Source organism: Ixodes scapularis, unplaced genomic scaffold, assembly GCF_016920785.2.
Source record: "Ixodes scapularis isolate PalLabHiFi unplaced genomic scaffold, ASM1692078v2 PGA_scaffold1__304_contigs__length_218370807, whole genome shotgun sequence".
Lineage (NCBI taxonomy): Eukaryota > Metazoa > Arthropoda > Arachnida > Ixodida > Ixodidae > Ixodes > Ixodes scapularis.
This window is the reverse complement of record NW_024609846.1, coordinates 141,384,284-141,400,846: the sequence shown is the minus strand read 5'-3', so window position 1 is coordinate 141,400,846 and position 16,563 is coordinate 141,384,284. Positions and strand designations below refer to the sequence as shown.

The 16,563-nt window shown below is 44.7% G+C and overlaps 1 protein-coding gene and 2 pseudogenes across 1 annotated transcript; all 3 read left to right on the top strand.

Annotated features, from left to right (window-relative positions):
- Positions 1–4,402: 4,402 nt before the first annotated feature.
- LOC121047217 lies at positions 4,403–6,265 on the top strand (annotated as a pseudogene).
- Positions 6,266–6,747: 482 nt separating this feature from the next.
- LOC121835839 lies at positions 6,748–8,163 on the top strand. The gene is made up of 4 exons (XM_042290353.1): positions 6,748–6,758; positions 7,346–7,471; positions 7,640–7,643; positions 7,875–8,163. The coding sequence occupies exons 1-4, from the start codon at positions 6,748–6,750 to the stop codon at positions 8,151–8,153; spliced, it is 420 nt and encodes a 139-aa protein (XP_042146287.1). The 3' UTR covers positions 8,154–8,163.
- Positions 8,164–8,687: 524 nt separating this feature from the next.
- Positions 8,688–11,468, top strand: LOC115324798 (annotated as a pseudogene).
- The last annotated feature ends 5,095 nt before the right edge of the window (positions 11,469–16,563 follow it).

Here is a 16,563-nt window from a genome sequence, read left to right as displayed (position 1 = left end):
ACTGCGGGGGGAATGCTAAACAAATGCTCAAGGACGTCATAGCGTCTCTCAGGAATCGTCCTACTCTCGGTAGAAGGAAAAAGAAAAATCCTTTTTGGGTCGGAACTGGGTTTTAGTGTTTCCTTTTCTATTGTAATAAATGCGCTCCTTTTAATTTTGCTTGTTTCTCATATCTTGCAAAGGTGTTTGCCATTATTTAGTGTGACTGCAAAGAACTCATTAAAAAAAAAACTAGAAAAGATGTGTTTCTAAAATAATGTGTTATTTCAGAATAGGCTTCAAATGTTTTGTATATAGTAAAACCCTATTTGTTAGGAACATATCCAACTGGCATATCTAGACGTACTTATGTGAGACATGCTCAATTTGAAATTTCATTTGGGAGTTCTACCTTTGGCTGTGTTAATTGCTAATGCATCAGAAAACTAATTTCTCTTGCTAGCTATCTTTCTAATTGGTTACAGTTTGAATTAAAAGTGTATGAACTGGCAGTTTTCTAAAGGGAATTTCAGACCAATTGGAAAATTGGTGTGGTTCCGATTGGAACCATTCTAATCAGAACCACAGCAATTGGTATTTTTCCAATTGGGCGTTCCAAAACACAGTCGGTTATGATTCCAATTGGGAAAAAAGCAATTGGTACATTTCCAGTTGGGTGTTCTAAAACACAGTTGGTCATGGTGCCAATTGGAAAAAATCCAATTGGTAACATTGAACCAATTGGCATTTTTTCCAACCGGGCGTTCCAAAACACAACCGGTTTTGGCAATTGGTACCAACTGGAAAATCCAATTGGACCCAATGGGTATTTTTAACTGGGTCTGGCCTTCGCCCAGCAGTAGCCGCTACTGATCCTAGATATAATGACATGTACCAAAGATCAGCAGCTGCACTGCATCTTATTTGCTACAGCTGTTTGATCCTAGTGCCCGTGATCTAACCTGGGAGGAGTCTCAAGCAAAGACGGCAAGCCTGGCCGAGCTGCTCGAGATGGATGACTCAACCATTGAGGCCTTTGAGCAGAAGACGTGTCGGCAAAGTGATAGTCTCCCTTGGCACAAATACCGAAGCGGCCGTATCACCGCCTCCAACTTCAGGTTCATTTGCCACACGAGTTTGGCAGATACCTCGAAATCCCTCCTCGAGCGAATATGCTATCCTCAAAGGAACCGCTTTTCAACAGCAGCAGCCAGGTATGGAAAATTGAAAATGAGCCAAAGGTCATTGCAGCTTATGAAGCACTTGCAACAGCGGGGCACGAATATGTCACTTTTAGGAGGCCTGGCCTTATGATTGCGAAAGGACACCCATTTCTTGCGGCCACACCCGACCTTCTTGTTTACAGCGCTTGCTGGGGGAAAGGCATTGTGGAAGTGTCCATACAAGCTGCGCGATGTACCCCTCAAGTCTGCTGCGAAGGACCCAGAGTTGTGTAACGCTCACAGACGACGAGCTCACGTTAAGTTTTGTGTCTACTAATCATTAACTAACGGAAAGTTGGCTAACAAGCGCCACAGCATACGGGCCAGCCACGCCCGCCACGCACGCTTCCCGTGTTATACTTTTTTGTGCAAATAAAGACTGATTGATCGATTGATTGATTGGTACCTGTCTTTCTGCAACAAAAAGAAGGTGAAAGTCCTGCCAAAGTGGAGGGACTTTCCGGGTGCCTGCAACCGTCAAGAAGCCATGCCAAGTGCATATGTAGGATCCTGAGATCCAAGAATTGAAGACAAGTTCGACTTTTGTATGAATTGTGTCTGTGCGGTGGCATCACGACTTCGGGAACCCATAGACATTCAAAACATCTATAATTGGTGACACAAGTGACTGAGTTCCCATGGCAACATGTAAGAGCAGGGATGCCAAGGAAGCCTTGTGCGCCCATAGCCGGCCAAGGATGTTTGACAGATCTGGGAGACGGCCACCTATCTGGCAATGTTAAAAAGATCCTGAAAAAAGACCCAAAGTACAGTGTTGAACCACGTCTGACACGACATGAAGGCTGTAGTGCATCGAATTTCCAAAAAGACTGATGCCGACAAGAAAGAGAGGTCTGTGTGTTCTGGAAAGACTGGGCTGTTTGACGCGTTGTTCCAAAGCAAGATCCTGATCCCCTGATGAAAGAAACTTTAACAAAGTGGTGTAATTTTTTCAGAAAAATAGACTAAGTTCACTACAGGCTGACAGGGATGTTGGTATGCCCCAGGAAATGTTTGGGAGTAAGTCTTGTGCCAGTGTTTCTAAGAACTTCAAACCGAGTTTTCTCGACCGAAAGAAAATTAAAAACGCCACTTTGGAGCTGTGCACCCGCCTTGAGTTGCACTACCTGGAAAGGGGCATAAAGAAAAGCAAAGTTGGGCACCTGGAAGTCTTTTTCACGGTTAGAACCCATAAGCAGGGTTCACCTTTTAAGATCCATTGTCACCGGAAGAAGGACAAGGCAACGGTTGGTGAGTCAATAACTTCCGAAGCAATTAACTACCCTGCAACTTTATGAGCCATTTCTGCTAGAGATCTCACAGCGATATCATTGTGGACCCCTACAAGGCCGCTGAAGTGAGTTAAGAGGTGTGCATGCGCTGCACAAGCACACTAATAGTAAAATGAAAGTTTCAAACTTGCAAAAGTTCATGTCCGAATCTATAAAGCAGCCGTTAAAACAACCCTAGGATAATGCAGGATTTTAATACATAAATATATACAAATATTTAACATATATTAAAAACACCTGACACAATTTCTTTTTAATGGGCACAATTTACACAAGATAATTTAAGGTAAAAAGTTGGTCCATAGAAAAGCCCCCCGTCCTCAGAAAATAAACAATACAACAGAACATTGTAGGCTGACATGTTCTGATCTGAATAACAAACACTCATGGCAAGTAATAGGAGAGGCATTCAGGGATGGGGTCGAAAACTACCAGAAGGGCTCTAGTCAGCCCCCATTCAGTTTTCTAAAAACAAATGGCTACATAAAAGAGGCTTTGCTGGACAATGTCAATGTTGTCAAGGGATTTCTATCAGCGTGCAATTGTCCAACACTGCGAGTGAAAAGGTAGCAGGGAATAATGTAGTTATGACGAATTAGCATAACCATTATAGCAAATAAAATTAGCTTAGCCAAAAAGGCTGTGAAGCAGTCAGAAAAAAAGAAACTCCCCCTCAGTTCCTCCTTTCCATTTGCGAAAGAGGAAGACTCCCCTGCTTCCAGCAGAAAGTAGTTCCGAGAGCAGCACATATGGGGTGAGGAGGATAGAGAGTGCAAAGACAATGTGCCATGATCATTACAAGTTTTGCTTGCTCTCCAGGTCTTCAGGGCAGCTACAGCGCCTCAAGGCGGTGCTAAACTACCTCGACGAATCGGAGGTCCACGCACAAGGGAGCGGCTTTTTAATAGAAGTACTGTGGAGAGACTCCGGGTCACATTGACAAGCACGCAGGACCTTCTCAAACACCCGAAAGAAAGTGGGGCACACATTTTTTATGATGTGCCGAGGAAGAGCCAACGTGGAGCGCCTTTTCAGCATCATTCGACACTTTTCCGACTCCAACGAGCACTGGTTCAAGCCGGTTTCTGAGTATTGCAAGTGCTCCAGAATTTGACAGTGCTACAAGACCCCCAGAAGGAAACACACCACCAGCTGGAGTCAGCACAATCCTCAGCTGCTCCTCTCCTCCTGCTCCCAAGGAGGAGTGCCTAGTGAAGCTGGTCGATTGGGCTATCGAAAGAGGCAATTTGCAGGCAGCAGAGAAAGTGCTGGATCACCTTTTCTATGCGGCCCAAAAGAGTTACGGGAGGCTTCTCTATAACATGGCGGGCTATGCAGCTTGCAAAAACAATGCTGAAAAGCTCATGCGGCGAGTGCGAGACGTCTTGTCTGGTCGCTGCAGATGCAGCACCAGAGGGAATCTCTTCTGCAACGCACGTGCTTGACCGGAGAGTCCTTCTGTATTCCTCCAGGAGGCTCTTTGACCTCATCAGCACCTTCAAGGACTGAGCATGATGGCAGAACTTGAAACCAAGCACCAGCTTTTTCAAGCACACCTAGTTTTAAGGTGTATCCACACGAAAAACCAAATCGCTGTTTTGGTCCGCGGGCCGCGCATCACATGATCTTACGTCATTGGTTTGAGAAATGCCAAGCGACTTTTCTCGCCCGGACTATGGTGGCGGACCACGGCGCTTTTAGTATAGTTGAAGTGCTAAGTCTGGCAACAAGCTGACTTTTATTGTTCGGATTGGAATACAAATCCAAAGTCGTTTTCTTTCGGCACTATTAAAGACAAACTTTTGCTGTGCGACAATGGTGGCATGGTGTGACGATGAAACTTTTTATTTCATCGCGCTCGTTCTGTGGGACAGTAGTCGCGACGACTACTCAAATAATCATCTAAAGATGTCCCTATGGCACAACATCGCCCATGCGATGACCGAAGGTTGGCCCGCGTACACTCCCTACAGCATGGGTATGTCTACACTACGATTGTAAACCTGAGACTGGGGCGGAAAAGAGAACACAACAGAAGGTAGTAAAAGAGGAGGCAACGCCTCAAGACACCTCCTCTTTTACTACCTTCTGTTGTGTTCTCTTTTCTGCCCCAGTCTCAGGTTTACAATCACGTTCACCTTACACCAGCTCGCCTGCACTCCGACTATTTTTTTTACTATTTTTTCGTCTACACTATGTCTGAATTTTCTGCCGTACTGTTGAAGCGTTGGTATACCTTCGAAATGCGCAACAGAAAAAGTAGAACAGGGGTCTCACAGGCGCCGCGATAAGGCAGAATAATGACAGTTTTCATCATAAGCGGTTCTCCAAACATAATATTGCATAGAGCGTTGTACTATCCATTACCTTAAAAATAAAAGTAATAATAATATTATTCTTTCTTTTACATGCCCCAAAACAACCACAATCACTCTGGTGCACACAAGTAAATATAAACTAGAACTCTACCAAAATTCACGCTGTATCGAAAGGGGAGAATCCCACATGAACAAATGGCAAAGAACCTTCACATGAACTATAGTACACAGTTATTAGTTCTAACTCCCTGCAGAAGACAGGAAGATCACACATTTATTTATTATTACAGACTCATTAAAGACGCTATTTGGCAACAAACGGAGGACATATCAGAAGGAGAAGCAGAAGACGACAAAAACAAAGAGTGGCCATGGCTCGGAGGACATGTACACAGGGAAGTGGCGCTTCTTCCGTGTTACACGGTTCCTGGACGCTGTGCCGCAGCCTGCCCATCGCTCCTTCAGCGACGTGTTCGACGAACACACAGAAACCGTAATTACATTATCATATGAGAAAGTTAATATCAGCCTGCTATTTAGTAAAAGCGAGTAGAAAGCAGGGATGAAAAATTAATGCACTTACTGCAAGGGTGGAGCCGAGCTCGACAAAAATAAACGATAAATAATCCCCGGAGCAGGTATTATTTATTGTTTATTCGTTTTGCATGCTCTTCATGCTCGTACGTATGCAAACTTTGGTGTCAATAACTATAGGCATTTACTTCCTTAAAAAGTAAATAAATAATCATCCCACAGCCAATATGTATGACCGCTTTATTTGAATTATAAGCTGAGGAATGCATAGTTTGCCAGAAAAACAAAGCAACATTAAAATACTTGTCTTTTTTCTGATCTTTCTTCTCTCCTTATCTTTTCAACTTTTTCTCCCTCGAAATGAAATCCTGTGAATGCCACTGCAACACACAATATCTCCAACACAGCTGTGCTTGAGACCTTGCGTGTTGCAGCGTCCTTCATCGTTCCCCCAGTTTGGGGGTTTTTTTTTCTTCAAATATTATGTTTTGTTACTGCGAAAAGAGAAAAAGAAAATGAAAGATTAATAAAACTGAAGTCATCACTGCTTGATATGTAACGTTACTGCTGTGCCACCACATTACAGATTGAAGAATGCATTGAGCCACCCACGCCAACCACAGTCGGAGACGAAAGCTGGGAGCACAATGAGCAAGAAGACTCAACGAGTAACCAGCCGCCCTCTCCTGAGTTTAGCAGAGTTCAGCGGCAGAGCTCAAAGCGGTCAAGGCAGCCCAAATCCTGTGTCGTCAAATGACATATGGGCTCAGAAACAAGCTGTTCTTAAAAAAATAGCATGTGCTGTTCAAGAGCCGCCCGAAGCAAATGATGCCGCAGTACATTTTGCTAAGACTGTGGCAGCTCTACTAGGCCATTCAGCATAGAAAAGCTTGTTATGTGCCAAAAATACTTGATGTGATCGTAAAGCATGTTTCAAAGTAAATAAACAAAGACGTGCTCAGTGTGTTGCTTAATTTACAATGCGTGTTTATGTGCTGGTTCTTATCAATGTATACAACCTCTTGCTGCCCCAGCACAGCACCTGTCCTCATGCACAGCAGCAACACACACACACTAGGATGGTTGATTGATTGATTTTTTTTTTTGGCACATCAGCATGTAATTTATGCCACTAACCATAATTAAAGATCCATATGGCTCACAGTAAACAAAAGCTGAAAGTACCAGATCCCTCATTTTAATGTTATATCTCTAAAAAAATAATCACTTGGGAAAGCCAGAAAACGATCTAATTGCTTTGCGGCGATTTCTACACTTCATCTATCTGGAGTAGGTAAACGAGGTTTGTAAAACATCTCTAGAACTGAACAGTAGAGTTTGTTGATATAATATACTTGAATATTTAAAGCGCAGTCATGTAGAATAGAAAACATGACACAGATGACGTGTCTGTTTGCTAAACAAACAGTTTTCTAAAATGCGCATTCGACCAGCCCACCTCAATATTTTAGTACAGTTTCTTCTGCAAATGGGTCCCTCTCCGTGTGTATCCAATCCAGACCGTTTCTTACTATATTAATTTAATCGCTTGACCTTCGTGCTATTTATTTCAAAAATGCTCGAAACTCAGACGGGATTTTCCTGCCTTTTTTGTCGAACGCCACTCTGACAAAACTCCGTTGTCAGCGGTGGCGAAAACTTACGTTGCGGACGTCGAGTGGAGCAACACGAGCAATGCCAACTTCATATCACAATTTCCTTTTGCTTTTTTCTCTTTGTCGCACCCGAGGTAAAAATTTTTGTTTTAGTGCAAAGAAGCTTGGGGGTATTTTTGAAAAAGTGAATAGCGCCGAAGCACTCAAGTTTCGCCGCCAACTACAGCGCCATTCCAGCCCCTGGTGGGACGCTATCATCCGAGTGGTTCGCGTTTTTCTTTTTGCCTCGACGCCATCGCCAGTTGACTACGCTTATCGAGGCAGTTGCGATGGAAAAAAAAATGCGCGCCCAGCACTAAGTACTGCTGTGTGGTCGGTTGCAGTAATAACCTCCGTGACTGTAGTAATAGCAGGACTAGTGGCCAACCGTTGAAGTTCTATCGGTTTCCAGGAAAGCCATACGAGTGTGCTCGACGCCAAGCCTGGATCGTGGCAGTGCGCCGGCAAAAGTAAGCTTTTCTTTTGTTGATGCATGAATTTCGCTCAATATACCGAAAGAGAAACGAGGTGGAATCCTTTTCAGAACATAAACAGTGTGAATACCAAACGCGGCAAAGCAATTTGGCCATGCGTGTATGACTGGATATCCCATTTATGTTGCGTATCCCTCGATTAAGTGTGGTGATTGACGGGACCCAGATCGCCTCGTCGCACTTTCTTTGCATTATTATTTTAAATTTAGTCATTGACAAGGTGAGAACGGCGTCGCTCTCGTTGCCTTTCGCCTGGAGTGCTCTCCAGCGCTTTACTTTTGCCGTGCTTCGGCTGCGCGTGTACGCTCCCGAGACGCTTTTGCCCTGCTTCGGCTGCGCGTGTACGCTCCCGAAACGCCGTACTGTTATCGAATAAGGCGGGACGACAAACTCCTCCCTGTCGTTCTCATTTTATTTCGTCTCAGTTTTTCGTATATTGCAACAAAAGTCTTGCATTATTCCTTTTTTCAGCGAGGACAGTACGAACTGGATGCCCTCAGCGCCGACCAGGATATGCAGCGCCCATTTCGTCGGCAATCGCCGGAACGACGCGGAAGCCCACCCATCTTACATCCCGACAATCTTTCCTCCAGTGTACAAAAAAAGGCACCCAACGTGGAGAGGGCGAAGAGGTACTAGTAACCTGATTTCTGTCTAGAGCTCTGCATTTCCGGATTTGATTTTCGATGAAAGCAGGAGGGTATTTTCGAATAAGATGTACTTTTAAAAAAGCCAAGTGAGCTGGTTGATATTTATCGTTGCAAAAAAACCAACCCGAGGCCATTATTCTGCATTTACCGGAATTGAATTTCGTGATATGCACAATTCTTTAGAATTTGACTTGAAGTAGAATATTCTCAGTTGTAAAAAGACGCACAAAGCTATTTCGCTTGTAATTAAAAGAATGTAGCACCACTCAAGCAGACTCCAGGAGGTCTCTGTTGCTGTACAAAATGACCTGTTTTACTGACAATTGTTTCAAAATTTTCCTACAGCTTTATTGTTAAATGCAAAACCCTCTCTGGGACATATGTTAAAAGTACTAATTTGTTCCCTTTATAGGCTGTTCAACAGGTCAGGACGACTTCAGCCTCAGCCACCACAGCTGGAGGCGCCTACTGTTCCCAGTTAGACGCCAAGGTCGGAGGCCACCGCCGAGGACGAGAATGATGCTGACTGGGACCCCCTCCAGATGCTGGTGGACGTTGCAGCCGAGGCGGTGCCAGAGAAGCACACGTCTACAGTGGTGAGCGATCCTGTGGCTATGTGATTGCTAAACACATTATTCAGAAACCCCCATTACAAGCAGAGGTACAAATTCTGTCTTGACATATGAATGCCCACTATTTGTTACCTCTCAATATTTACCATTATTAGTGGAGATAATTTCTTTATTTCTCGGTAGCATCAAATTTATGAGCAATATTATAGAGCCTGTTTTACCTGTTATTGCCCCATAGGGAACACAGTGTGATCCCACGCCACAGACCGGAGGACCACTGCAGCAATGGATGGCCAGGGCGGATCAACTCGGGTCACTCATGCAGAACAAATGAATGTGGTAATTTAAATGTCCTAGTTTCAAGATTACACACAACTTCAAATACTTTAGTTTCTACTTTGCATAGCTCAATTGAAAGTACTCGTATTGTCACGAATGACAGATGATGAGGCGACGAATGAACAGAAACAAAACATTTGATTTGGCAAACTTTAGCTGAAAACACTAATACAAAGAGGTAGTGTCGAAAGTCAACAGAATAGCACAATCAAGCGCAAGAGAGAGACTGACTTGTACGGCACGGCACGGCTTCCATGGGAGCCTAGAATATTCTACCTCAATGCTTCTTGCACAATATATTTTGCCCATGAATAGGCCTAGATGGTTCTCCAATTTTCCCAAACTTCTACTTTCACAAAGAAAGATAAAACTACATGCAGTGCCAGGAATTGAACCCGAACCACCTGCGTGTGAGCCGGACGTGCTGCCGACTTGGCTACGTAAGCGTGTGGCAATATGGTATAGAGGTGATTTATATTTTGCAATTTTTCTCTTCAGGTTTCAAGCACGGAGGGAGACTGGCGACGGCAGTGTGGGTTCCTTGGCTTTGAGTCGCTCAAGTCATCCGAGCACGCTCTCCAGGACCTATGTGGGGTCACCATGACTGTTTTAGTTTGTTGTTGAGCCTCACACCAGCAATCAGGTACAGAAAGAGCGACATTTCAGCTGAGGACAAACTCACCCTCTTCCTTATGAAGCTTAAACTGGGGATCAGCTTCACTGCACTAGCCGCCCTCTTCTCGGTCCACAAGACGACAGCGTCTTGAACATTCAAAGCACTACTGGACATTCTAAGCGTAAGGCTCGAGCGCTGGTTGTTTCTGCCAGCTCGAGACATCATCAAGAAGTCACTGCCACCAGCCTTCAAAACACACTATCCAGGCTGTACATTCATCATAGATTGCACAGATTCGTACTGAAACTCCCTCCGACCCTGAGCAGCATCACCACATGTACTAGAGTTACAAGAGCGGCTACGCCATCAAATTACTAATTAGCATAATTCCTAATGGCATGATTTCATTCGTATCTAAAATCTATGGGGGGCGACACAGTGACAGTCACATCACAGTAAATTCAGGGTTTCTTTGGTTTAACCCGGCGATGTCGTTTTAAGCGACAAGGGCTTTCCCAGCATCTGGACTACCATGGCTGAGAAGGGTGCTGTGCTTGTCATGCCGCCTTTCTCACTTGGAGGTCAGCAGCTTTCCCAGGAGGACATGGACAACACCTTCCACATTGCGCAGGTCCGCATCCATGTGGAGAGAGTAATTCAAAGGCTGAAAAATTTCCACATTTAGAAACACAGAATCCCGCTCACTCTAATCCCACAAATGGAACAGGTCGTCCAAGTATGCTCTGCTCTTGTGAACATGCAGGCACCAATTATAAAGAAACAAGAAGACAATAAACTATGTCTCGAACTGGGCCAAGTACGAGACATTGTTTATCTGTCTTCTTGTACCTGTTCCTTCCGTTCGTGCAGAAAATGCTACAAATATGGTAATGCACACTTTGGAGACTTCGCTCAACTGTTGGCTCCCGAAAATATTGTAATGTACAGTAACTCTAATTTCATAGTCATGTAACGGTTACAATATTTTTCTGTGTAGAAACTGGGGTTTTTGTTTTCCACAACCTCACTCGGCGCATGTTATAGTGGTGCGACCTATGTACGTTTTTCTCTATATGTATGGACTTCAGTTATGCAGCCTTGCCACAGGATGACCATGCAAATATATAAGTACTACTTATACAAAGGTGCGACTTATGTACCAACTTTTTCGTAAAAACAACCGTTTATAGGAGGTTTGGCTTATACAATGGTGCGACTTTTTTGGCTTAGATGGGTGTTGTACCAGCATGCACATTACGAGTCATCTTCTGTCATGCTTGCTGAAAGATGACGGTCACAGTGGCTCTTCTCTTTCATTCAGATGGTGGCTTCTGTCACTAGTGACGTTTTGGCAGTGTTGGGAAGTACTTTAAGTACATTGTACTCAAAGTACTACTTTAAGTAAGTTTAGAAATTTTGTACTTCAGTTGAAGTACGTTTTCTGGCTATGTACCCGTTCTCAAAGTATTTTTTCTGGTACTTTCCGGGGAAAGTAACACTCCCGACTTTTAAGTCTATTGCCAAACTTGTGTCTTGCTAAATTTGTGTAGGAGGGATATTCTCTCACCAGAAATGCAAGCAGACGCCGCATCGCTCTGTTTGTACTGGGGGCAGCTTTCCCACAGCCTTTCGAACTCTCGCTACGTCTCGCTCGATCAGCACAAGCAAGAAGGTTAAAAATATTAGGAGGACACACCTTTATAAGAGGAGACTCCTCCCCGAGAGGATTAATTGCAAAAGCTACGGGCTGACGTTATGCTCTTTTCTAGTACGTTTAAACCTCTTGGGTGCAAGCCAGTGCACACTGGACTCGCCAAAAATGGGTTTAAAGGGAAACTCCGCTCAATTCCGAGGGATAATGATTGATTTCGGAATAAAAAGCCCTAGTAAAACACACTACGTCGTTTGCTTCGCGAAAAATGGGATATATATTTTTAAATCTGATTTTAAACACGAGCGGAAATCGAAACCGAAACTTCGGCTCCGCCCGGCAACGTTGGCCTCGAGTCGCCAAGTACATGGCCATCACGTGGTACAAAATGTCACGTCATTCTTGGCCCAACGACGGGCAGGATTGGGGCGGGCGTGTGGCAGGCGCGAGTGTCGTCTGCACCGCACTCTTCGCCACGTTTTGGTGTCTACGGCATTCAACGACGTCTGCACAACTGCGGCATAAGTGTGCGCACACGTGGTGTCCGTAGTGTGGACAAAACTCCCGAGATACAATAATCACAATCGGTGAGACGACGACGACGGTTGTGACGCGGAAGACGGCGGTAAGGGCGGGATCACGGCGGGCGGTCATTGGCGTAACGCGCTGCGCAGGCGCGTTACGCCAATGACGTGGACACTGCTGAGCGCCGAGAGGCAACGTTGCTGACGTCATGCGCTACGCTCACCCGGAGAAGTGAAAACAAGCAAAAGGGGGCCATGATGATGACGTTTAGCTCAATGTTGGCTCCGCCCATGCCGTAGCCTTGACTGCGCCGTTGGTTGCGCCTGAATTCGCCCGCTCAAGTCAGCCGATTTCGGCAACTTGGCGAGTTGCAAAGTTTGCCGGACCGTTTAAGAAACATTCAGACAGAACTGCGTCGTAAGATTTTACGTGTGGTCTTCCTAGGTGATACTGAAGAGGACTGCATTGTTTTTTCAAAACCGAAAATGAAGCGGAGTTGCCCTTTAATATTGTCTTTTCCGCTCCATAGCCATACTCAATAAAGAATGTAAACAGCGAGTCTAGCTTACATTTCGTTGTGGGATGGGACCGTACGGTTATCGATATATCTAATATTGAATCCACCCTTGATGCCCTCTTACCTCAGGTGGTTGTTGGGAATGTGTAAATAGGAATTTCATACATTTGGCTGACCATCGTGTTCTGCGAGTTAGGCACACAACAGGGCATTTTAGTAAATTGTTTTCAAAGGCCCGCTGCCACTTCAGGCGCGCGCATTCAGAGAATGGATCGAAGTCGCAGCGGGAGCTCCCGCTAAATATAGCGTGGCCTGAAAACATAGTCTGCTAAAGTTCTGCAATAATTTGTGCTCACTGCTAGAAAACAGAGACCTTCTACAAGATGCCCGCGCCTAGTACATCATTTTCTTTTCCATCGATCCCTATTTGAGATAGGTTTCAGCGTGATAAGCCATTTTTTTTTTGAAGATGGAATGTTTTGCAAAGATGTAAGTCATCCTTACATATTCAAATCACCACATCTTGCACATCTGTTTTGAGCTCCTTGATCAACCGAGAATATCTATGAAACGTTCCTTCATAGGGTGCGGGGATGGATCGCAGCTCCCAAGTATGCGTTTACTTTGCCACGGGCTAAACCAAAGTAGTTCGACAGCTCAAATTCGGTGACTGCGAGGGCGCAGCCTTGCAGCTCCGTAAAACCTACACCCGAGGGGCTAGGCTTGGAGAGAGACAAAAAAATAGGGCAGATTACGCGATAGGAGCTGAAGATACCTGTAAGTCACGAGGTCGCTGCTGCCGCACCTATCGCCCGTCGCTCAGAAAGGGGATTTTCTCGGCTTATCCTCTCAGAAGCCGGCGCAAAAGGGGACCTTTCCCCTTGCCTCGCCGTGTTACAATACAAGAAAGAAAGAGGGCGAGGAGGACTTTCCGCCAGGCGGAAGAATATTTCTGCTGGTCCCCTTTTAACTGATAACAGTCAGTGGTTAAAACAGCTAACCAAAAACGTCATCTTTTCTTTTTTTTTTGCAAGCAAACAGTTTTAAGGTAAATCTAATCTTATGAAAAGATTAAAAAAATGGTGCTGAGAAAGCCGAACCAGAAAGGAGGCTTTACGAAATACAGTGAATGCAAGTATGTTCCCGGAAGCCTAGAAATCGATCACAATTCAGGCCCAACAAGGCCCATATTTGAACTAGGAACTCCATCGGATGGCCTTCGGGGTTTAAAAGAGATGTTTTTCGTGTTTGGATATGCGGCTCCAGCGCAAGACACGCCACTAATGTAGCATCATCACTGTGTGTGCAGCTTGGCATAATCTGGAGTATGCAAGGAATGAGCCCCTATCTTCTCCTTAACCCCCGTCACCAAGCCCCAGGGCACAGAATGCCAGAAAACGGTGGCTGCCGCACCCGTCACAGATTTTCCCAGAGGACTCTCCTTTGGGTGTGCTTACCCGGCAGAACATCACTCGGCCGAGCTTCATGTGAGTTGCAAGTAGGCTCAAGAGGCTCATCAAGCAGGCCATGAAGGTGAGGAGTCATACTTCCAGGTGTGTAATACTTACTTTCAAAGTGAACCATCAGTAAAACAGGCATAGCAGTTTGAACATGATTAATTTTCCAGCCTTCTGAGTCAGCCCCCACAGCAGTATCTTTTCTTTGATACTGAGGAGCTTCATCTCCATTCGTGAACTGCGTTTCTCTTTTTCAACTGGTCATCGCACAACTTCATTTCCATTTCATGAAGTGCGACCCTCTTGCCGAGTGCGTCGCAGTGGTCCTGCTCAAGAAAGTTGCAGCGCAGGGCATGCTCCTGCTGGACGAAGCCCCCCCTTCAATTATTTTCGTCCGCGAGGCTCCTTTCCAGGAGCACCATGTGTCCTCCAATATGGCAGGCACCACTGCCCACAGCTACTACCGCAGCTCCACTATTGTACGCTGCAGCAGCCGCAGGTATAGGAGCTGGTGACCCAGCAGCGCATGGTCTATCAGCAATGCTGGCAGCAGCTGGTGATCGGGCTCCTCTGCAATGGCAAGGACATGTAGATGTTATGAAGTGAACAATGGGACATACATAAAGAGGGAACCAGAAGTTTCGGTACCGGACATTTCGGTACCACAAGATTCGGTGCAGACATTTCGGTATGCGGTCAATTCAGTACACGGCTGGTTCGGTACACAGTCATTTCGGTACACGGTCACTTCGGTATGTGGTCATTTCCATATGTGTATTTCCATACCGCTGACCTTTAACCATCCGTGGCCTATATATCTACCTGTGTACCTGGCGTCCGGTTCTGGGCATCATCTGCCACAAAAGAACACAAAAGCAGTTCTGCTTTTGTGATGGTTTTCACTAGTATGTTCTGTTGAGACTTTCGTAGTAAAGAGTGAACTTTCCACTTTTTGCTTTTTAGCTTATTTTTACTTTTGTACTTGCAACATTTCGCCTAGCTTTTTATATAGGAAGGTTAGTTTTCCTGTCCCGTCATTGCCTGTCTTTGCGCATCGGGCCTAGATCTTCAGCGATGGCTTCATTTCTACCGAGCAAACAAGGAGGATTCAAGCTTTTATTTGATGGGGTTGAATACGACAAGCAACGAGAGAATGGCGACAGGGTATGTGGTCTAGAGCCTATATTACATAAAAATATAGGCTCTAGAAGTTGCATTTAAATGCGACCCACATAAGCATGATTTCGGTAGCTAGCAGTGAATGTTGATACTCACACAAACTTTTCTTGTCGGCTTACACTACCAAGTACCCAAATTGGAAAGAGTTGTCCCATCTAGCTTACACGATGCAAACTTCTTACTTTATTAAGACACATAGATACAAAATTTGGCACGAGAAAAATATTGCATTTACATCAATTATTACAAACTTCCATGCATATGGCTCCTGATGCGGATACTGATGCACTGCATGGTAATTTTGCAGATCTACTGACAGTGTAGTCGGAAGCTCGAATGTAAGGCCCGAGCCCACACCATCAATGGAGATGTGGTCAAAACGGTGACCAAACTCACGGGTCATCTCTGCTCGAACAAGAGGCGAAATTTGCTTATGCCGCCATGAAGGAAAGGTCTCGCCAGATGGAAGAAACTAACCAGTGCATCATCGGCAATTTCGTGGAAGCAACGTCTGCGGAGTCACGGTGCTACCTGCCTCCCCAAGCAACCATGAAAAGCGACCAGTCTGAATGAGTTGGAGCTGGTAATTATTTCCGATAATCAACTCATTATTCATAGTTCTATGTAAAAGTGAATGTTTCACACTATTATTGTTTCTATGCATCTGTAGAAGACGTTTCCTCTACATCGCATTTTGATTACCATTATATACAGAACAATTTATAACTGAAAAGCAAAATTATTTTAAGTCCGTGGTCCTTCCGAAGTGATGGGATGGTACAAAATTGATAATCTGCCTCTTTAAATTGAAAGCAAACTTGCCAAACCAGCGAGTTCCTTATGAGTGGCAAACAAATTGACTTTTGTAAACATCACTCACCTTCGGACATGCTCGTGTGAAATGTTACGCGCTGTAGGTGTCTAGTCGCAGGTAAGCAAAGATATATTTTCCTTCTCTTCAATAAAAACATAAATAAAATAAGAATGCATGCTGCTAAAAAACAAAATAAAAAAGAAGAGGAAATCACCATTACGGAGTTGCGGCGTGAGCACGCATTTCCTTCATTTCACAGCGATAATACAGAAGACCTGAAAATGTATTGCTTTACCCTTTCCAGAACGTCCTGGAAACAGGATTACTTTGTTTCTCCATTGTAGCACAGCGTTTGATCAAGGCTAGTATGGCTGGTCGTGTCCAAGACAGATACATCTTGCTTGGCATAAATGTTTTTGGGGGTGGCTCCATCAGCTCCACTTGGTCACCTTTCTTTTGGGCTGTGTATTGAGATCAGAACTCCTTTCAGTTAGACATAAAACGTTTGTTTCTATTAGTTAGAGCAAACCCTGTAATTATACTCCAGGTGCCTTATAAATATATGTTCCCGGCATCATAATTTGCACCAATTACAATTTGCGGAAATTTATAATCATTTTCCACACGGCGTAGCGGTACTCAGTGGTATATGTAGCTTAATTACCTTAGTTTTGATGCTGAAAAACAAAAAATACCACAGAGAGAACTGTGGGTACCAGTCAGGTGGCACTCAACATATTTTATATAC